The sequence below is a fragment of the Balearica regulorum genome, chromosome 14, assembly GCF_011004875.1.
Source record: "Balearica regulorum gibbericeps isolate bBalReg1 chromosome 14, bBalReg1.pri, whole genome shotgun sequence".
Lineage (NCBI taxonomy): Eukaryota > Metazoa > Chordata > Aves > Gruiformes > Gruidae > Balearica > Balearica regulorum.
The window spans coordinates 17109775-17133411 of NC_046197.1; the positions used below are offsets into that span (position 1 = coordinate 17109775).

At 37.6% G+C, this 23637-nt stretch overlaps 1 protein-coding gene across 1 annotated transcript in view; it reads right to left on the reverse strand.

The window, feature by feature from the left end:
• SPOCK1 (SPARC (osteonectin), cwcv and kazal like domains proteoglycan 1) overlaps positions 1-23637 on the reverse strand; it is a 315620-nt gene that overhangs the window by 194461 nt on the left and 97522 nt on the right. The window contains exon 3 of the mRNA XM_075766315.1: positions 15741-15786. Coding sequence (XP_075622430.1) covers positions 15741-15786 — 46 coding nt within the window. The remainder of the gene's footprint in view (positions 1-15740; positions 15787-23637) is intronic.

Below are 23637 nucleotides of genomic sequence, written 5' to 3' on the forward strand. Positions count from 1 at the left end.
GACAGCATTTAGAAGAACAGAACTAAGACTGTCAAACTTCGGGATCATGCTGAGCTCATCACTACCTCTGGATCTCCAGATTCTTTCTTTACGGCATATTTGCTAGCAAACTGTGGAACTCAGAGATCTGGTCACATGCTCATTTTTTAATGGTTGGACTACTGATATTTTTTCAGTCTCTGCTATGAAGTCATCCCCTAGAAAACTGCACTGAACAGCACAACTACAAAATGGGACGCATGCACATGGGCTTCATGTGCTTTACTCACTTTGAAAATTCTTTCAAAACCACAGACTTAAAATTTATCAGCATTTGAAGAATGAGGCCAGATACCTCAGAGACCGTCTTATTACCCCCACCTTAGTCCAATTCTGCTAAAATAAATATGCCCACACACATACAAGAGAGACAACAAGGCCACCAGGGTACTGGTCACTACTCAGAAGTAGACCTCCGGCAGAATCGATGAAGAGATCTGAGGTGCTGTTGTGACTATCGTGTTAAGAGAGGCCAAGAGATGAGAAGGTGGCTTCCTAGTCTCTCAAAGGTTTTAGATATTTCTACCAACATTATCAACACTGCTTTTGTACCTTTGTACTTCTATCTGTCAGAGGAGAAATGGGCTAAATCCACAAGCCAAGATAAACAATTCACCTAAGTTTAAAAAGGAGAAGCTAATTTGGCCCAAATTTCCTCAACTATTCTCATAATATATGATGTCTATATGGGTAGGAAAATGCACGTGATACAAATGCCCAGTAGCCAGGTTTATATCAGAATGATTGCAAAAGAGAAATACTCCATGAGCATGCATTTTCCATCCGAGTAATGCAAGTCTAAGCTAAATTTAACTTCACCAAGGAGCCTGCACATAACTGAGGGCAGAATTTGACACTGATGTAATTCTGCCTTTGTGTTCTACCTCTTAGTAATTCCTTTTAAATCTATTTGTCATACACGTCTTCCAGCTTTATAAGCTTAAAGGAATTTTTAGTACTTCCTCTGCTCTCCCCAATGAAAAAAAGGATGCAAAGGAATTAATGAATTAAGATTTAATGCCCGACTTTAATTGCCAAGACAGGGCAATTATATTATAATTCATTAAAATAAAATCCATTCACCACACATATCCACACCCTAGGCTCTTCATGTTTCAGACACGTCATGTAAATTCACACCGCTCCATGGAAAATAAATGCTACTACTAATTTTTATTAAAATACTAGTTAATTCACAACTAGCATAATTGAAATGCAAGACAAAACATTGCTATTAGCTCTGTACTAGAGACCATACAAATATTTTAATGATTTTTTTTGTTTAGTCAGCATGCTGAAAATTAATTTCTCAAACTAAGAGTTCTTATCATTGAGGAAATTGCCCACATATAAGAATGGCCTCATAATTATTCAGTGCCTTTAAAAAAAGCACACTTGTGAATATTTCAGACTGTCATTTTTAATAATTTCCTTTTGAAACATCTTCTTGTGTCAATATACTGGACAAACACAAAATAGAAATTAACGTAGATATCCCAAAAATTAATAAAAATATTCTCGTAAGAAAAACTTTTGCTCCAGACATACCTTTCAATCTTCCCTTCTTGGCCTCTCCACCCCACAGAAAGCAATATTTCCATCTTGTACTACCTTGCTCCAGCAACCTCATGAAACTCCATCCCTTCTTTCACTGAATACCAACTAGAAGTGAGATAAAAACTTCATATCTTAAGGTCTGGAGAATCTGGATTCAGTATTTTAATTCAAAACAATAATTTTTAATTTAAAAGCTGCATAGAGATCACAGACATCCAGTTCTTGCAGAAAAGCAAGCAAAAGACTCTTTCCTCTTTGCTAGATTGACAAAACGGACAGCATACTAATGGACAGGTAAAAATCAGCTATGCCAAAGGATTGTCACACAGAAAATCCATTATTAAACTATCTGATTCTTTTTCAAAGTGTTAAGCGTCATGTACTGCATACTTCATTTTCACTTCTCTCATCTCTCTCTCTTCCTCATCTCTTCCCAGCTCAAAGGAAAACAGTAAAAGTGACACTATCATAAATTTCCAGCTCCTGCAGCCCTCACCCCAACACACTTTTTCCCATGGTGTTTTGCCATATTCTTAGCTGGGTAATCTTCAAATACTCTGGCCTTCACAAAGATGATGGAAATGCTTGGAGGGGTGTGTTCCAGCAGAAGCCTGCTGGTGAGGGACACCTGTCATGGTTATTTAATGCCACACATCTCTGCTGAGTTCTTTTCTTCATTTGAAAGCGTGGCAGAATTTGTTGTTCTTTAAAGTTTCAAAAAACATGGATAAGGATAACAATTTCCAAATATCTTGTGCTGATATATATGGTCTAGTTAGCATAGCTGTTGGTGTAAGCCTGTGAACTTTAGCTGACTTTGTTTTAGCAGAAGTAAACAAAGTATGACCCATCTGTTGTCCCAAAGAACGGAATGAACCTTGAATAGATTGCACCACAGCTCTCCTGGACTGCACCATCTCTTCCAAAAAACAAAGAGGTAGTTTCAATTATAAAATTCATACAATTTGAGTTTCAAATCCAGGACAGGATCCTCAAAAATGGAACAACCGTTGTGCTTTAGACCTCCTCTTCTCTGGGAAAGCCGAGATCACAGTTTCTAGATGCACAGATCCCCATATGCACCTTGCTTTCCTGGACAGGATCTATGTGATGTCTGATTCCAACTAACTTTAGCCTTCTGAAAGTTAATTAGTCTTAGCTAGACCTTAAAGTGGCTTCCTAATCTGAAACATTTATTTCAGTGTCTGGTACGAAGACAAAATGGACAACTACCTCAGGCTAGGTATCTGGCTTTTGGATAACTGGGCAGATGAGATGAAGTTAAGCAACTATGTTCTGCTTAAAAGTGCAGCCTGTGAAAAGGAATTTATTTGTTCTAAAAGGAATTAGTTACAAAACCAACATATATAGCTCTTGAGCACATTCTTCCTTTTGAGCTCAAGCTCTCTGCCCCCACTAGATGGGTGGCCTCTCTCTCCTCTTTCATCTCAAACCTTCATTTTTTTTTCCGTTTTGAAAAATAGAGTACCTGACTGACTGATAAAAACAGACCTATTTCCAAATCATATCAACAGCTCCATCTGTCAAAAAGTTCATCTTCAATGCAATTTCAAAAGCCAAGCTATCCGCACTAGGTGTTTGCAATAGTTCCATACATCAAGCATGATATGCACAAATGCACCACATGACACTAACAGGGAATACAACTTCCTATACAAAATCAAGGGAGAGCAAAGTAATAGAAACTGAAAGAAGATAAAATGTTTTGAAGGTAGTGGAACACCAGCTGATAGCAATTTCTCTTTCAAGCCACAGTATACTTAATTTATTTATAGGCATTGGGAAAATGTTATTGGCATAGTCCTGGGTAGGAAAATATACTAGAAGTGCCACTTTATGAAAAAGCAGCTCAGAAGGAGAAACATAAAGAAAATGAAAAATGTTTGCCTAAATATCAAGTCACTTTCTTGCAACAGACCAATGATGAAGCCAGGAGCAAAGTTAGGCAATGAAGAGTGAGAACAACTATACCAGCCTATATTTAGGAGTTCTACTGAGGAAGTATTTAAACATGAAAAGATAACTTGTTATCTTTATGACCTTAATTATTAAGACCAAGATATTTATGTTTCTGATACTGGGACATATCATCCATGTTAAAGTCCAGCTGGTGTTTTTCAAATAGACTTGTGCTTTTCATGGCTTTATTGGGATATTTCGAATGGTTTGACCTGTGTAAAAGTTGTCAGCCCAGGTGGACATTCAGATAGGTAGGATGTTTTCTTACCATGCTAGTAAGAAAAAAAATAGGAAAAAAAAAAGAAAAGAAAGATGTGATTGCTGAAGTTTTCAGGCTCCCTCATGAATGTCAGATTTTAGCTGACACTCATGCAAATGTGCAATTTGAAGTATTAGAAGAAGCAGTCTTCTCCTTGATGCACAGTGCATGCAGAAGGGCAAGACAGTCTCCATATTGCTGGAGATGTGCACTTTTCTTAACCTTGCATTTTTATGTCAGCAATCTGAGAATCATCCAAGCTTTGAGAAAAACCTCACATAATTAAGCACAGTTTTTTAAACACTCAAGGCCATTGAAGTAACTTGAGCTTACTGAAGTAGGCAATTGTGGAAGATAGACACTTAACAAAGACAACCTGGAGGATGAATAAGAGCATTTGGCTTTTGGTTGCACAAATGGCTATCAGCTGGATATTCACTGTGGCTATTCACCACAGTGAAGGGGTGCTGAGAGGCTTAAATCTAAAAAGAACACTGGTCCTTGAAAAACTAGATAAAAATATAATACCTTTCTAAGGGCATATTGCAGACAATCATCATGTGACTGGTACCACGTGTACATCAGGAAAATTGCAGAAAAATCAGGAGGAGGGGATAAAACAAATCCACTGGCACTTACTGAAGAATGGCCATTTTACAGTTCTGCCATTAATGTCAAAGTTGCAAGGTGGTGATGATCGATGAAATCAAAGATGGAAATGTTGCTTACAGAAGAAGTACAAAATTATTGCACTGTGGTTTCCTTTGAGATAGCTAAAATATCTGGATTTTGAGGATAAATAGGTCCTACAGGTTAGAATGAATTTACTATAACTGTTCATTCCTTGGTTTTAAATATGAAAGGTTGTTACAAAGCTCCTCACTGAACAGAAAAACAGGCTTAGACCTTGGAGCCTTCACAGCAAAGATACATTTGCTCTTAGAGACTACTATATGCATTTTCTGATTTTTTTTTTAAACCCCAGCAATTAAAAGAAAGGAGAAACTCCATGAACACACTGATGTATCACATTAAAATAATTACAATAATGGTTACTTACATTGCATTAAAGATCACTGTAATGTGCAATGATCCCTAGGATTGCTTATCTGTACAACCATTTATCACAGAGTTCTGTTTATCTGTTGTTCAGGATAAGACACAAGTAAGGGGCTAAGTGAATCAATTGCTCATCTTATAAATTAAAGCTATTCCAGGAACAGAACCTATTTACAAGTTTGATTCTACTGTCTTGCCTTGTGGTTAAAGTGAACATGATAGTTCCAGATTTTGGGGCAGCACTCTCGTATGGCTAAAGAGGCACTGCAGGGATGCACGTATCTAAGACAATCATGCTGCTTACTAATCTCCCTAGATAAAACAGATCAAATCCTTAAACACTGGTTTCAAGAAGGACGGAGGAAGTCAAATTCTGGTCTTCAGATACAGCTTTCCTGTCCCTGCACTTTAAAGACAACGTACGTGAAGTTGACAAGACCTTTAAAGAAACCTGTTGGGCAATAACTGACAACACAGAGACATGTATCAATGCCAAGAGCCGTTGATATACTGCAACCAGAGGACACAGAGAGAAAAGACAAAACTTGATTAAATGACTAAACAGTGCTTACCAAACTGGTACTAATTTTCAACATACTATGCTTAGGGAACTTCTTAGTTTAGCAGAACACCACCAGAAATGGTGAAAACTTTTTTTATTCATCTTGCTGTGTACTACTTGGCACCATTTTGTAGTTTAAAGTAACTTTCAAAATGACCAAGGACTGCAAAGTTAGAATGCAAGCAATCAGATTAGAGCAGAAATAATACTGTTTTATGCAAATATATTTAATCTGAAGCAATAAGAACAGGGAGAAAATTAGCTGTGATTCAGTTAGTGTTTTGATGACCTGGGCATTTAGGTTTACAGCAGGAGGAGATTTAATTCCTAAATAAATCCTAAATTTTAGCTAATGAATTGAAAGAGAACAGTCAACTGATTTGCATCCAAATCTTTAACCTGAGTGTTAGATCATGACCAATATTCCTACCTGGACAAAAGCCCCCACTAATGTCGAAGTACAGCATCATCCATAGGAAGTGCTCCTTACTCTATATTAGAAAGCAAGTGAGATAGGGAGAAGCAGGCAGAGAAAATGGGCTGCCTTTTGCCAGTCCCTGTTTACATTCGTGGAGATTTACAAGTCTGTGACAACCATGGTTAGTATCTATCTTGAAGTTTATGCACATTACTCCCATCAAATGAGAACCTGTATTTTTTCAGGTGGTGCCAAAACGTCCATCAAGGATACTGATTCATTTATTTTCCCTTCTTTGCTTTGACTGGAAATCTATTTTAAGAAATACCTTCTTCAGCATTTCTTCTGTGCTTCCAATGAAATTAGCTGGATTCCATTAATCAAAATACAATCACAGAATCACAGTGCTAGAATGGCAGTTCTAGGAAGGATGCTGATTCCTTTCCCATTCTCCATAGCTAAATCAGCCATCAATGTGTCATTATCTGCAAGACATTTATCTAACATGTTTCAGAACACCTTCAAAGGCAGAAACTCAACATCCTCTTTAAAATATCTCTCCCAATGCTGAAGTATTGCTGTCATTACAAAGGCTAAAATTAATCTTCTTTGCTGCAACATAAACATATTACTCCTTGTTGTATCCACAATGGACAGAGAATAATTCCTCCATTTTGCAGTTAATTTTATGTATTTGCAAATAGGATTTGTGGGTTGTCTTGGGTTTTTGTTGTTGGTGGTTTTGTTTGTTTGTTTTTCTCCCCACAGAAAAGGTGCTCCTCTCCAGTCTTTCTTTGCAGAGTGTATTTTCCGCAACTCTGATCATATCTGTTACTTTTCTCTGGGTACTTTCCAGCTGATTCATACTATTCTAGAAGCCTGGTACTCAAATCTGGACAACGGATTCAAGCCAAGGTCTTACTGGCGCTGACTAGAGCCGAAGGATTACTCATAGTTACACATGCCAGTGCAACATTTGCCTTTTTTGCAACAGAATGCCATTGTTGACTCATGTTCTATTTGTAATCCATTGTAATCCTCTACCCTTTTTCTCCAAATTTATTACTATCTGATTGTTTTTCATCCTGTGTTGTGCAGATGATTATTCTTACCTAAGAACTTTGCATCTGCCCAGACTGAACTTTATCCTTTGTTTTCAGACCATTTCTCCAGATTTCTTAAGGCAACTGTGAATTCTACTGCTGTGCTACATTTAATAAGTATAGTAATTTCAACATCTCCAGTTTAATGAACATGGTGAATAATACTGGACCCAAAATAGATCACAGAGGACCCCTACTCAATTTATCCTTCCAGCCTGACATTGAACCATTGACAGCTACTACCAGAACGCAGTTTTCCAATTGATTTTGTATCCACCTCATAATTATTTCTTTTAGACAACATTTCTTTAACTTGCTTATAAGACAGCAAAGTAAGCCAGTGTCAAAAGCCTTATTAAAGTCAAGATATGTGATACTGCAAGCTTATCCCTGAGTCTCAAGGCCTGTAAATGTCACAGAAGAAAATTATTTTAGTTTGACATCCATACCAGCTTTATTCATCCCCTTATCTTCTTGATGCTACAAATACTTGCTTTAATATGTATTCTGATACTTTTTTTTTTTTTTCAGGATTTCATGTTCAACACATGGGATGTAATTTACAATTTTATTCCTTTCTCTAACTTTAAAAAAATATGTGTGCTGCTTATCCTTTCCTAGTCTTCTACAACTTCATAAATTTGCAAAGATAACTTTTACTATATTTAAAATTATTTCAGCCAATTCACTTAAACCTTAGATTAATTCCAGCTGATTTGCAAATACCTGATTTACTCAAGCCTGCTCTTTCCCTAATCCAGAATCTTACACTTCAGCTGAAGATCTTAATTATGATAGCCAACTGGCCACAGCTGACCTTTGAAGTGAAAGCCAAAGCAAAGGCAGGTAGCAACGCTTTGGCCTTCTCAGCAATGCCTTTATATAAGCGTATAAGCAGCGAGCCGTCATTTTTCTTGATTCTTCTCTTCCTTCTAAGACACTTATAAAAAAATTGTTACTCTTAAATCCTTTCCCAAACATCTCATTTTGTTTGTTTGGCTTTCTGAGTTTGGGGCTACCGTTTGTGCTCCCCTAAGAGTTCAACCTAGTTGCACCTTGTTTACGTAACTTCTTGCCACTGAAGTCACTAAGATCCTTGTCATTAACCAGGCTTGTGGCTTTTGGATAATTCATGTTTGTGCCCTTTACGTTGAGGAAATGCCAACTATCCTAATTTTTCTTCCTCTAATTTCTGCCTTATCAATTCTCAGTTTACTGAAATCTGACTTTGAAATAACTTGTCTTTGTTTTGAAGTTGTTCTCTTCCTAAATATTCTGCATTATACCTTTTTACAGCCATTGTCACTCTGCTTTCTACTTTTATTCTCCACAGGAGTTCCTGTTTTTCAATTAGCATCAAATGACAGTTAGTAATCACCTATTAACTCACAAGCATATAAACGTTTAAATGCTGTGTAAATTACTCTTCTGACTGGTGAGTGATTTAAAACTCACTTTGACATGCAGTATAAATCTACTGCTATGCCATCCAATACTTAAGTCAAATAATATTTCAAAGCTGGAGACTTTGCCCCTGATTAGTTTGGCCTAGTTAAATCGGAATACAAACCAAAGCTGCTAGGTGTGTCTCACAGCAAATAAGGAAGGAAGCTTTGCAGGCATATATTTTTCCAAACACAGTTCATTTTTACATGTTTAGGTAGGTTTCCAAAAATGAACTCCCATATATTGAACTGAAGCAAAGGGAAGGAGACCCCTGCTCGCTAAGGGATGTCAATGGGAGCAGGGTTGGGCTCTGTCATATTCCCAAAAATGTATTTACTTCAGCGGGAGACGTATGAGCATGGGGAGGCATGAATTTCAGTTTAAAAATCATGTCTGCTTCACAGTCAATGAAGTAAGAGATATTAAAAGAAAGCCAGTACCATTATTGACAAAACTAACAAGTGCTCCCCAAGTGCTAATAAAATTCTAGACAAGCAACCTATCGATCATTGTCTCAGTTCAAAGCACATCAGCCATAACACAATCACAGACAGGGACCCCATCTCTGTCACTTCTGATGCCATATTTAATGGCAAAATTGGTTGCTTATAAGCTTATAAGGAATTTAATATTATGCTTCTAGCACACGAAGAGAACCATGTGCATCTGCTTGGAGGATGTAAGCAGCCATATGTGCTTCAAATGCTTTTGGTGGAAGATAGTGTATTTCATGTGCTGGATCTCAGCTATTGTTTTCTGTTAGCATGTTTTAAAGTTGTACTGATTTACCGAAGATTTATAAACATAATTCATCTGCCGTTGTCCTATGAATAAGCTTCTAAAACTAATTCAACCTCAGTCAAAAAATAAATTGCAAAATAAGTTATTCAATTGAAATCTGCCATCTGAGGCACAGTAATAGAAAACATTCATTATAAAACTAACATATATTTGTGAGTAGAGATGTGTACAGTATTAAACAACTATGAAAGGAATTTATTCAGGCTTTTCTGAAAGAACATCTTAACTGGGCTAACAGAAAATTACATGTTCAAAAATAATTGTACATTCTATGATTTTCATCCTGCATCACAGGCTTCCCATTATCATCCTTTTTGTTTTATCTTAGGCAAACTTTATTGTGCCCAGCTGCAGGAGGCCATTTCTGGAGTCTGGATTTGCCAGTTAGACACTGGGAAGACATAGGTGCAATTCAATGCAGAAGGAGAGGCAGCACAAATACCAATACATCCATCTCGAGGTATAAAGCTCTAAATTTGACAAATTCACTTCCATGGGGCTGCTGGACTGTGAAAGTCATAGGCTATGCTATGCTGGAGGCTGCAATCCACTCAATAGCAGTGTTTCCTCTTCAAAAGTGAGGGTATTTTGCCAGTTCTGACTTTCATTAGTGCTCAAGGGGAATTCTTTGAAATGATAGAGTTCATGTCTGTAATTAATAATGATAGCCAAGTCTACACAAGTGTGTCTGACATTAGAGTCAGTCATTGATAGGCCCAATTCAATCAGATGAACATTTTCACACAGTACAGTGGAAGAGGGATTTGGGAATTTATTTTTTTATTTATACTCCTCCCAGGGCAGATGAAAGCCCTGGGAAGTAACATCCCTGTCCAGATTTCTCCATTACTGGGGAAGAGGATTGGGAATAAAGACAGTGAAAATCAAGACAAAGGCTGGAAGACAAGGGGGAAAGTTCAGACCATTTCTAATCAGTTCCTGAGAAGTCTAGCAGCTTGGAACACTTGGGATTTCTATCACCAGCAATGAGTAAAACTGCACCACGTTCCTAGCCAGTCCCTTTGCCTCAGTGCAGGAGGCAAGATCAGGGAAGGAGCCTCAGGCCAGCTCAGTCCACCGCAATCATCTGACAGTGGCACATTCAAAATGGAAAGGGTGAGACTTGCACCTACTTGAACAGACAATTCCATAGTTCAGTGCATGGGTAGATAGATTTGGGAAAAAGTTCAGCACTACAACAGAATCAAGATTTTTCCCCCCTCTTACAGTGTCCTTCTATAGCCTTGTTCTTAATAATAATAATGGCAGCTCAATGGTCTAAACATTTTTGGATTCAGAGCTTATCTATCTGTAATACAAAGTATATCCCATTATTTCAACAGTTCCTATGTTCTGGGTAACAATGCTTTAAAAAAAGCCATATGGCAAGAAAATTGGACACCATTGCAAATTGTTTCCAGCAACTTTAAATCTAACAAAATGTACTCTTTATTTGTGCATCTTACCATAAAAATTAGTAACATCTATTTGTCTGTAGAAGAATTTACTACAGCTAATAAGAGATGGCTTTTAGCAGAAATTGTCAATAACTTAAACTTTTTTTTTTCCATTTAACAGTTTTGACTTATAATAATACAAAAAGTCTTAATGAGTTGATTTTTCTGACAAGTCTGAAGAGGGGCAGAGTAGCAGACACATTTAATTACCATACCTAAATCTCTGACTTGAGAATGTTACGCTAAATTTTTACCCTGATTCTCTCTTTTCTTTCTCCCATGTAGATGGAGAAGACTAGGAAAGTATGCCAAGTCAGCTATCAAGCTCTTTAAGAACTCTGAAATGACCTTGTCAGAATAAAACCCCACTCAACCCTTTGATTCATATTTTAAAATCCTGACCAACCTGCCCCTTCCACTCTTCTGCTTTCTGGCTTCTGCAACTCTGACAGAATGGAGTTCAATATTAATGACTAGCAATCATTTTCAGGCTATACGCTCTCCTGCCTTCTGCAGTCCGAACGCCTCGTTAGCTTGGCTCAGTCCGTAAGATGCTCACCTTTGTATTGGTTTCTCTTGGGTTCAAGATGAATAAAAAGCTGGGCTGGTAGCTAGGCTAAAAATAAATTCGGATCACTCAAGTACCCTCCGAGATGCAGCTGAACCATTCAAGTTGACTTCCCTTGAAAAGGCACGTTATGCAAAGATACCTCGTGTGTCTCTCTAGGGATTGTTTCAGTGAAAGTCAGGTATGCTTTTTTACAAAACAGGGTATTTCTTTTCTTGAGACATACATGCAGATATTTCTCACTGCATTGCAAGCAGAAAGCAGACAGCTTGATCACAGTGCTATTGTTTTAAAATGCATAATTAAAGAATTCAATCTGCTGAATAAAGCTAGCTTTTTTATAGAAAAGAATATAAAGTTGGTTGGACCCAGTAGACTCTTCTTTAAAAGATGCAAATGAAGGACAAGCCTAGAAGCAGAACTCTGCTGATTTTCAAAACCTCTGACTACTGTTGGTTTTTAAAACTGTTAAACATATTGAATCCTCCAGCTGCCTTTGGGAGATCACTGCTGGCAGGTACCAGCCACCTTGAGTTACTGCTAAACCCTGCCCTCCCAGCATCTTATGGTGATTCTAGTCTGGCTTCCATATAAGGACTTCACAATTAGAATATTCAAACATGATTTTAGATTTAGAATTGAGAAATAGATCTTAAACATTAAAAACTTGTAAATCTATCTCAAAGAGCGGGGGTATTCACACAAGTTAGCTGTAGCTCAGTGATGCTAAAACTCACATTTCCCATACAACCCAGGGAGAGGCAGTTGTCTGCTTTCATTCCCGCACTGGAGAAGTATTTTCTCTTCAATCACTGTAGGAAGAACCTTGGTGTTGTGAGGTTAAATTTTGCCTTTGGGATCTCTCTCAAAATAACAATTGTATGGTGAGAACACATAGCTGCTACTGAGTTGACAGGAGCAAGCTAGGGCCCTTACCGTGGGATCTGCACAGGCTCTCTGGATACAAGAACCCCAAAGAATACAAAATAAAAGCTTTTCCATCTCCAAAATCATACAAGAGCATAGGGGGCATTTAAACACCCCAAAGTCAGAAGAAACAACATGGAAAAAAAAGTCAGGGCAGGGAAGATGGAGAAGTAAAGGGTAAAGACAGATTAAACAATTTTCTTGCAGCTTGCACTGCATAAAGGGTCTAGGACAAATTCTTCTATTCTTTTTTCTTGGCGCAGAAAATTACAGAAATTAAACCTGTGGTGGAAAACACCTGGAAAAGAGAAAGAAAGCATTCCTTCCTTCCTTCATCTCAGCACTTCCAATTTAAATCATACTCTATATACACATATATACAGTGTACATACATTTAAACACTTATATATACCTATATGTATGTATAAACTGAGGATCAGTCCTGTAAGCATCTGATTCATAAAGCCAAAAGCAGCAACGTGATGCAATTTCTCTTCTTTTCATTTTTTGGGTGACAACAACATAGGGGTCAGTGACTAAAGACTCGCATGTTCCATGCATATGTATCTCTAAGCAACAGTTTTCTAAGGTAATTCTTCCGTGTAAGAAATCTCTTTAGAAAGGTATGAGTGGCTGTTTTAATATTCTAGTCCGGGTGAATTTTACCATGGCCAAGAGTAGTGACCTCTTCGTCAAAAAGAATGACCTATTGGGCAAATAATACCCATCTGTAAGATTTAAATGAGACAAAAGCAGTGTACAAATCAGTGCAAGGCAGAGTATCACGCTCAGACTGCATCGCCTAATTTGCATTCTGCCTTCTGACGACAGACTATCCATAGTCTATGAGAAATCTTACATGGAAAGAGAAATGATTCTTTTCTTTGTAAGGGAACCTTTAATAGATGTATGACTGTTTGTACGGCTTCAAGGTATCCACGTGTGATTTTAGAGTCTCTAAAATGATTTGTGGTTTTGCCCAGAGTCAGACATCTCAGTAACACAACGAACAAGACAGTTTTAAAACATGTCAGTTCAAAATCTTTCTGCAATATTTTGCCAGGATTTGCCTTTTTGTTTTTCCTCTTGGGAAGACAGAGGGTCATAAGGCCTCTCAAAGTGGTAGGAGCACAAGTTCCACTTGAATTCAACAGGATTTGTAATCCTAAATCCCTCAAACACCTTTTAAAATCTCTCTGTGGATATATACCTTGACAAAAGCATCATCTTTCCCTTTCCTTTGACACTGAAGTTCCATTGCCATAAAGACAGAGAATCGCCTTTCTTCAGCTCTAACGTATGTAAGCCCCCAATAATATTCCTGGCAGCTACATATAGACAATACAAGGAACATGTCTGGCAATGAAATATATAAATAGATATAAAATGAATTTTTTTAAAGCACCTTCAGAGACTTCGAATGGGTATTTTCTTCCTAAACACTTTAGCAATTTTGAATATTCAAATCTCTGATCAGCAAAGCTGCTCCCTTTTATGTCTCCCGTTTGTAAAACAAATGACCACCAAAGCCCAAATTGAAAGCAAATAAAGAAAGCGTTGTGGTATCATCTCCGCTGGCCTGTCATTTATCTAGTTACCCATTCATTCATTTGTTCACATCTTCTCTTTCTTAACTGATTCACTCTTTCTTCTCATTTGTGGTATGATTGACCAAGTATAATTTCATAATATTTGATTTCTAGAGGCATAAAAATGTTTTTCTGTAACATGACTTGCTTTTTTTTAAGTACTTATTAAGAAAGTAGCAACGAACTAAACTATTGGGCACCTCCTGCAATTATGCAACATTGATATTATTTACTATTCTTTAACAATTATCCACTGGTTACATCCCAGTGACACCAGGGATAAGTCATGCTTGGAGAAGGCCGAGTAATTTCCAATTTCTTGTTTCCCTCAGTGTACCACATTGTGACGGTTTCACCATGAACACTTTCTAAAAAACAAACAACCAGAAACCAACCCCAAAAAGTTATCTGCCTACTCAATAATTTGCCTAAGCAATTTGCTTGCAGGAATACCTTTTCTGAATGTAAAATCACAATAATTATATATCCAAATAACCTCTTTGCTTTCTGAAGGGCAATGGAAGTCTAACACTCTACTTGAATGACACTCAACTTTGAACACAGGATCCAAAAGAGAGGAGGACTGTGCAACGGATCTACGTGACTGAAATTCATTTGTATTGTAGTTACCGTCTATATGACCATTCCTTTCTAAATGACTTTAGGATAACATCTTTTAAAATGCCTACAAATTTCAGAGCAAAAGTAGATTGAAACTTACAGAACACCATTTTGAATAAAATTCTAGGACATTGGCATTCTGCAATTTAAGAGGCATGATGTTGAATAATGAGCCAAAGCTGCTCAAAGAAATCCAGGATCCTAAAAACACCTTAAGCAATGGAAACAGTCTACCATCTACCTGTGATTTTACAGCTGTAACATCCTCGCCTCGTATGTGTTCTCAAACAGGAGTTACATGAGCTTGGCTGAACATTACAAACAGCAAAAATGAGCAACTGTCAAAAGGCAAACAGAGAAGCTAACCGACCTGCGCTTTATATTGTGTGTTGTTACCTTCACAAATCAAACAGCTGGTAACCTGGACTTGTGCAAAACATTTGACACTATCCCGCACAACATCCTTGTCTCTAAATTGGAGAGACATGGATTTGACGGATGGACCACTCCGTGAAATTTCTTTACATACAGTGTTTTCCACTGATGAGACATTAATTATCAGATACAAACCACCATATCTGGCAACATCAGGGCTACTGGTGTTTCTAGCGATGTCCATCTATGGTATTTAGAATGAAAGTCTCTTACCATCCCATCTGGAAAGTTTGTTGCCAGCTATGAACCCCAAGCAGGGAATGCTTGATGTGGAGTTGCTATCTGAGATCTCTTTTAAAGTGTCAGTTTGAAGTTCTTTTTCCTGGCATGGCTGTTCTTTCCAGTGCTATCCAGGACACAACAATTAGAATATTTTTTTTATTGGTTTTTTTTTCCTATCCTTTGGTGACTGGTCTGGAAATTGTTGAAGTACTGCAATAACTTAACTCACCAAGACATTTACAGAATCTGTATTCTGAATCAGCAGCATATTTTGAAAACCATCCCTGGAATTCATATATTACAACTGGCTTCAAAGAATTGGCTCCTTAAGTGTTAGGAAATGCAATAATTACATTTATGGCATTCATTTAGCAAAGTTCTTAACATGAAAGAAAAGGTACGTGAAAATACCTGTTTTAAATTGCATGCTAGACCAAGATTCATGGTTACAGATAACCTTTCTAAGTATATATATCATCATTGAATATGAACTGGAATGGATGGGGATTAAAAAACACAGAGATGAGTCAAACCCTTATACAAAAACCACCTCGAGCTGTGACGACATTGGGAATGAGATGTAAGTATGAATATAGCTCTTCACTAATGCATGAGACAGATGGAGAAACAAAGGCATAAAGTATATGGGGATATCACAAAACAGCAGAAGACACCACAAAATGTGTACTAACTTTACCTTGATCGAAAGGCTTGTTTGGATTCCAGTTCCTGAAATAATCATCCTAATGGGGAGAAAAAAAAGGAAAGTCAGGAAAAAATATAATCAGTCTTTTTAGTACAATTTTACATAACTAAACTAGAAATGAATCAACTCATCTTTTGATCTGAACATATGTAGTCCAAATCAGATTAGACTATCAACAGGTTGTGCTTTAAATTTCCAGGTTAGAAATTAAAGAATAAAAAATTCTTTGAATTTTTCTTCTGAATTGTTTTTCAAAATATGTCCATTATTCACTGTTTTCTGGTAACTGTATTATTTCATATCAGTGTACAACTCTTGGTTAGAAAGATAAGAGCATATTATTCAGGTAACGTAACATGATCCACACCATCCTGGTGTGGTGAAAGGTCAGCAAAGTAAATCCAAAAATACTTATATTCATTTGGACACATGTAAATCACACCATTGCAAATGTACAGAAATACAGCAATAAAATCATAAGTATTATACTTAGAGTAAAATACATCCAGGAGCAATTGCAGTAAATACTTTTGTCACTTTTCTCACTATTAAATTTTAAAAATCTACATAAATCTGATGTAAAGACATTATTCTGCTGTGAGTCCTGTGATTCTGTTTTACATAGTTCTGATGAGAGTAAAATGGAGAAGATAGGGACTGTCAGAGTGCTTGGCCAAATGATTATTCTGTTGCAAACGAGTCTCTGTGCAGAAAGAGTGGAAAACTCTTCCGGGTGTTGGATCAATTTATAGTCTATGTACTTAGCAAATATTTACCTGAAGGCAACGTTTCCCCCACTTCAGAATGCCACCAACCCTAATCCTGAAGAACTGAGATTCAAGCCCAACTGTTATATTTAGTTTTGGCATATTCTGTATATCTCACTTGTGTCCTCTTGGGGAGGAAGTGATAACAGCAGAATAAGGTATTTGAAGTGAAGAAGCATGGAAGATTTCTCTAACACAGTAATATTTTTCTGCATATTAATCTTTATTTCCTTTTTAATACAACTGGTATTCCATATTAATTTCTTGAGGGCTGCTGCTGAAGAGATGTCTTTATTAAGCTCTCCAGAATGACACCTAGATTTCTTTTTCCTGCCAGGAGGGTAACTGAAAATCCATCCATGTGAATAAGACACCTAAATTATTTCTTCCATAGGGCTTTGCTTACCATTTATCGCCAGTACGCTGAATTTCACATGCTCTCCTGCTATCCAATCACCGTAACTTGGAACACTTTGGAGAACTGGAAGCCAGTACGTCTTACTTTCTGGGTTCAGAACAGCCCACGGGGCTGTTACAGGAGGAGCGGGGACTCTGCACACCCTCCCTGAACTCCAGGAGATGCACCTTATGGCAGTGCATTCCTTTCTGAAGGCTACGGCCAGCATGAGAAGCAGAAAGCACTAATGCTTACAGCATGGAGAACTGCGGGCTGCTATCCTGCTCCTCTCTGCCTGCTCTGGGGGCAGGCAGGGACAGGCAAATGCTCCCTGGAATGAAGGGGGCTGGATGTAATTCTGCGTGACTGTCAGGAGGAAATGTATTTTCTTTCTCCAAGTATATTCATGCTCAGTGTCTATACCGACTTCATGGACAGTGACAATGTCCCACAATAACAACACAGATTATTATTCATAATTTATTTCAGACACATCAAAAGTATCTATATTTCCTTCTTCAGAAGTACGGGGTATGGCACCAGAAATAGAATCACAGACTTGCTTTTGAATTCCACAGCTTTGTTAATACAAAAACCCCTCATGGATATAGAATGCTTTGTAATTGATCATGACGTACTGCTAAATCCACCAAGCATTAATCACTTTTCAGAATGTGCTGGATTTTAAGCTTTTTGAGCAGAATTTTTTCCAGCAACAAAATATTCTTTTTTTTGCCTGCTTACATTTTTTCCTAGGTGTTGCTTTGCTGCTGGGCTTTCAGCATCAGGAACTGTTAAATAATTCAAATCCCAAGAAAGATTTCTTATGCTGTTGGCATATGGAACCAGGTTTGAAATAAGGATTGGAAAGGGGGTTTATCTCAATTTCAGTGTCAAAGGAATATTTTACAGAAAATGCACTTTCCTCACAAAAAAACCCCCAACAAACTATAAAACACCCATCTCTACTGTAAGCCTATCCTATTCCTATTCCTTTTCTCCTTCATGCAGATCTGTTTAGTATTCTGTTTTAAAAATGGAAACTATATTTATTTTAGAATATGCCTGAAACTACAATATGATAACTCAGGAAAATACACAAGAAAAACCATGCAAAAACCCCTAAAAAGTACAATAGAGAAAACCTTTGAGATTTTCAGTATATAAACCTCATTATTATTTATAGGAGTAAATAACAACTATACATACATTCGAGCAATACGGTCAATAGCAGTTCAAAATAACTTATGCCAGTTGGACAACAGAAAATACAGCACTAGAGTTTCACTTCAGCGTTGATGCCAGCAAGAATTGTAACTGAATGGTTATGGCACTGTAAAGGTGAAATTCACCCTGTAGATATGGCTGAGCAGAAAATCTATTTCTCATTTAAATAACACCTAAAGCTCTGACTTGAAAAATGGACAGGGCTTTGTGCTAGTACTCTGCAAGGTGCTGAAATTTATACTTTAACCTGAAATGACTTTTGTTAGGAGGAGGAACTCTTAATGTGTCCGAATGGATACCATCATTTCACTGCAAATTCTTCCAACAGGAAAACAGCATGCTGATATAGCAATAGACAGTGCCTAAACATGATTTCCAGGTATATATCATTCTTTTTATATATATACGTATATAAAAATATGATCAGCTTGATTAAAGAGATTTAACATTCCCATTCAATAAAACACCTTCCCGACAAAAATGACTGCACAGAAATCTATGCATGTCTGAGCTTTCTACTGGTACTAATGTGCTTAAAATACCTTATGCCTGCTGTAACATCTGAAACTATTATGTCATTTTAATATTAAACATGTTAATAAATCAATGTTAACACATTAATAATTAACATGTATCAATACATTTCATTTATAACAATATTAACAGTTGATCATCAGAGCTTAAAGTATAATGTGAATTACGATATGTTGTAAACACTTCTATTCACTCCATCAATATTTACAAGTTAAAAGTGAAAAACATACCTCAACTTCCTGAATACGTAAGCATTACAAATGAGAAAAGAAAAAAGAATGAAATAAACCAATGTAAAAATATGTTAACATTAATCAGTTTTCTCCTTGGTGGCCTTTTAAATGTGAAATCACTTATTTCAGATGACCTTCACCTCCAAATGAAATCATTTTCTCTCTTTCTTTTCTGACCTTTCCACCTTTGCCGTCATGGCCCAGTTTTCCTCTGCTGCCCTACTACCCAAATGCCACTCTATTAGTATGTTTCTCTCCCACAGAGAGCCAAAAAAGGCACTTTCATTTCCTTTCACCTGACAAAAAAACCAGAAAGTGGTTTTCCACATACTCATCTGTTACATACCTGATATAAGAAAGAATTAACATTTTAAAGTTATTTTTCCTAGCTGACTTTCAAGGCTATATGTTTGATGGACTTTGAAGGGAAGGCAAAACCAGGCATGGATCCATTTCAATACAACAGGTGACAGCAACTGAGAAATTTTTGATGAACAAATATTTAAAAATATCTTTCTCCTTGCATAGAATTCACACTTTGAAGGTTTTGCCTATGGTTCAGTGGCTGCATACGACTAAGTCAATCTTTTAATTAAATGAAGGGACTCTGCACGCCTTAAATCATGCATGAAAAGAGAGAATTGATACTGCAAACCAAGACTGGATCCGACTTCTTTAGCTCAACCCAGTGTTAGATAAATGTGATGTATTGGCTTGGCCTCTGCACACAGCCAGGAATAAATGTGAACCCCAAACTCTAGAAGTTGCTTGTCCCTCTCCCAGAGCACAAACACACTGCAGGGAACTGCACGGAGCTTTACTGCAAGTCCTGTGACTCCAGGTCCCTGATGGACTCAGAGTCTCACATCAGAGGTAAATACTCAGCTTCCACTTCTAGAAAAACAAATCTGACTCCTGCCAAACTGGCCCCAGTTCAATTCTTGAAATCTTGAGGTCTGTTCTGTTCTCACTGGGTGCAGGATGAGGCCTTTGGCAAGACTCCTTTCTGCCCTCTTATAAAGGCTAGTGCCCGCCTATGACAGACATCCACCTGGGGTAGCGCGCCACAAAAACTGAGATGGTCCCGCACACAGAGAACAGCTCACTTTGGACATCCCCTGAGCTAATTCAGTTGCAAGACTTGGGACAGGACCCGCCTTTTCAGTTCTGCGTCAGTTCATCATGGGATCCTACTTCAAGATTTTACCCTCTGGAAATGTAACTGAGAAAGAAGTTACAATCATAACAAATGAAAAAATTTTAGAAAAGCTGATATAAATTGCTAGAATTGGGCCTCAGTTCTTTATTGCATTTTTATTATTTTAATTTGAGCAATCAAGAGATGAGATGAAACACATTTTGAAGTGATTTAAAGCCATTTTGCCGTATCATGCATAATAAATTATTGTTTCTTAACAAGAGGAAAACATTCTTTTATCATTCAATACGTACGTGTCAAATCCAGCCAACTTAGATTGATATGCCATCAACAAAGTCAATCAAGAGAATAATCATCTGGTAAACTAAGTATGCAAAGGGCATATTAAAAAGTGCTAGTTTAAAACCTCACAAAAGCTTTCTTACTTTCTTACAGACAGAACTATGAAAAATGTCATCAGAACCTATAGATTCATCAGAATTCATAGATGGGATTTGCAAAAATCAAACCTTGAACTAGACCTGGGTCTGACACAATTTCCTGGTAGTCGTATCCAAAAAGTTAGCAAATAGAAATTGACCCTAAGAGCAATACACTAATATGTCACTGCTCTTCTCTTCTATCACCCTCTGTGTCACTACAACAACAATATGGTTAAAAAACCTGAAATTAATGGTAAAACCAAACAGATTTATCCTCTTTCCCCCCACCAATGAAGAAAGTAAACAACAGTTTCTTGTCGTCCTGAAGTTTAAATGTTTAACTTATTCCTACCAAACCTACTCTACTGACACTTTTTGGTTTAGTTATTACCTAAGACTTGATATTTTGAAAGAGTTAACGAAGCATGGTTAATTCAACTCCCAAGCACTCTCTATATTTACTTTACTTACTTGTCAAAAAGAAGCTCTTGCAAGATGCTCTTGTTTATAAATAGAGCCAAACATTAGCTAAATGGGTGCATAAATATTTATATTTTGTTGCATTAATCAAGCTTACAAGTTATTTGTATGAATCAAGGAGAAATAAGATGCTGACTGAAAAAACTCCACAGAAAATCCCTCTGACTTTACACCTTTCAGAACGAGCTCAGTTCAGTTTCCTCCCCAAGACCCGGGAGATCATACTGAACCAGATGTCCCCACAGAGCACGCAGCCATGACGAAACCCTTCCTGAGGAAACTCATATACAAAGGGCATAACCCTAAGGAATGTCAGATAACCTTTTGGAGGTAATCTTCATTCCCAGCTCCTCCCAGCCAACAGGAGCTTAAATTTCTAAGTATCTCCAGGAGGGACGTTTATCAACACTGGTTTGCAGCCTGCTTAGTATTTTCCTCTCCCATCCTCGATCTATGATTAAACCTTTTACCCTCATAAAGACCAGCTGGGAAAAGTGGTAATTACCAGCTCATTGCTTTTTTTAAAATTAGCTCCAGAAAGATGCAGCTGCATTTTCGGCCTCTCTACCTTGCAGTACAGAAGATCATTCCAACACCGAGCAGTGTGAAAGCACCAGCTGCTGCTTGCTTAAGTCAATCTAGCCTGTATCACACATATCTCCCCAAGGCCTATTGCCTGTTTTAAGCAAATAGTTTGTGTCAGCAAATTACGTGTTATTTATTTAAGAGGAAGAGAAAATATTTTACCCACCGAGTACTTCAGTGAATAAAGATTTCCCAATGGTAGCTACTGCCCAGAGTGTGTTAGTGTCATGACTCCAAACTCCCAAGCACCTTAAGGCACCTCTAACCAGCCCTGAGCTCTCTCTCTCCTAGGAATCAGAGAATACGCATCCAAACAGGATGCTTTTACTTAGTGAATTTGTAGTCCTTGTCCTGTGGATATTTCATTTTAAATTTTGTAGGGGAAACCTTTGAAAAATTTAGAGATAAATTTCCCAGAAAGGCCAGAAGTGTCTGGGTTTACTTAAAGAGGTAGCAACGTTAAGTGGTGAAACTGAAAGAAACCACTCCAGACCTAAGTAGAACCACATGTAATGAAAGGTCTGAGGATGTCAGGACCTGTAGCTAAGTCAATTAATAAAAACATAATGAAATGCTGTAGCCTTGAATGAAAGCAAGGCTGGTATAAAGGGTCCGCAATGGACTCATATATAATGCTAAATACATTAATACCTGTTTATTAATAGCAGTATAAAATACATATCCAAGTAAGTCCTCAGATATGTATGGCATAGAATCATAGAACGATTTGGGTTGGAGGGGACCTTTAAAGACCATCTAAGTTCCAACCCCCCTGCCATGGGCAAGGACACCCTCCACTAGCCCAGGTTGCCCAAAGCCCCGTCCAACCTGGCCTTGAACACTGCCAGGAATGGGGCATCCACAGCAAAAGATCCTTGACCAGGTATTACAATCTCAATGTCCCATAAGACTCAAATTTTCAGCACATGTACTTTTTCTTCAGCTACCACTAACACGCAAAAGAAATTATTCTGCTTAATGTGGCCCATTCTCTTCTTATTTTCATAATTAAAAGCTCTTTTGGTTGGTTGTTGTGGATTTTTGTGCTATATTAGGAAATAAGTTTTGCCAGAAGTTTCCATAGGCAATACTAAGAGAGCAGTCGGCAAAACTTTCAGCATAGGCTTTCTTTACCCACAGTCACAATGATTCATTGGGGTTGCAAAAATTTCAGAAATGAGATAACAAAAAGTTGAAAACTAAGTTTATCACTGAGTCCATGTCAGCCAGAATAAGAATTCTCATTCTTTAGAATTCAATCATATCGTCTTTTATACAGAAATCTTCCAGCTGCTCTATTGTTTTGTTGTGGTTTGGTTTTTTGTGTGAGTGTTGTTGTTTTTTTTAATAAAAAGACAAATATAGTAAGAATTAAAAATATTTCTCAAAAAACCTAAACCCACTCTTTGTTTATCCATAAGAATGAAGGCAGAGGGTATACCTATAATGGCGAGGGCAAACAGATGCTCATTTACTCTGCTTGTGCTTCAGGCAGGATGAATGAGGGCCAGCTGTGAGCCAGAAGCTATGCTGCTGCTCTAGCACAGCACTGTGCCAGCACACACAGCTGATATATTTGGGTGGCTGGAACAATCACACAACTGTCTACACTAGCTTGTGCTGAAATACCTAAAACTGGGGGTAAAAAAAAAAAAAAAAAGAAAGCCTTGGTCTGATTATTCTTTGCTGGTCCTTTTAATAGACTAACTCTAGAAATACATTATCACTTCTGCCTGAACTCTTCCTCTCATTAGCATGTGCTAAAAAGCCTCTTTTCCCTCTCTGGAGTTAAATAATTCTTACTAACTTTACTTTCATCAAGGTTTTCAGACTTCAGTACGTCCCACCAGCGACACCAGGTTCTGCTGCAAGCTGTAAAGCTCTCACAAGCCCGTAAAGGTAAAACTCAGGAGTCTCCCAAGGTATGGGCTCACCGACCCTTGTTGCGTGGGATGTGCCGTACTGTCACAGATGCTACAACTCCAAGACCAGATTGAAAACCAGAACCTTACTTGGGTGCTTATGTTGTAAGTTAACAACACATACCCACTAGCTGCAGTGCTTCAGCCACACAGAACTGTCCT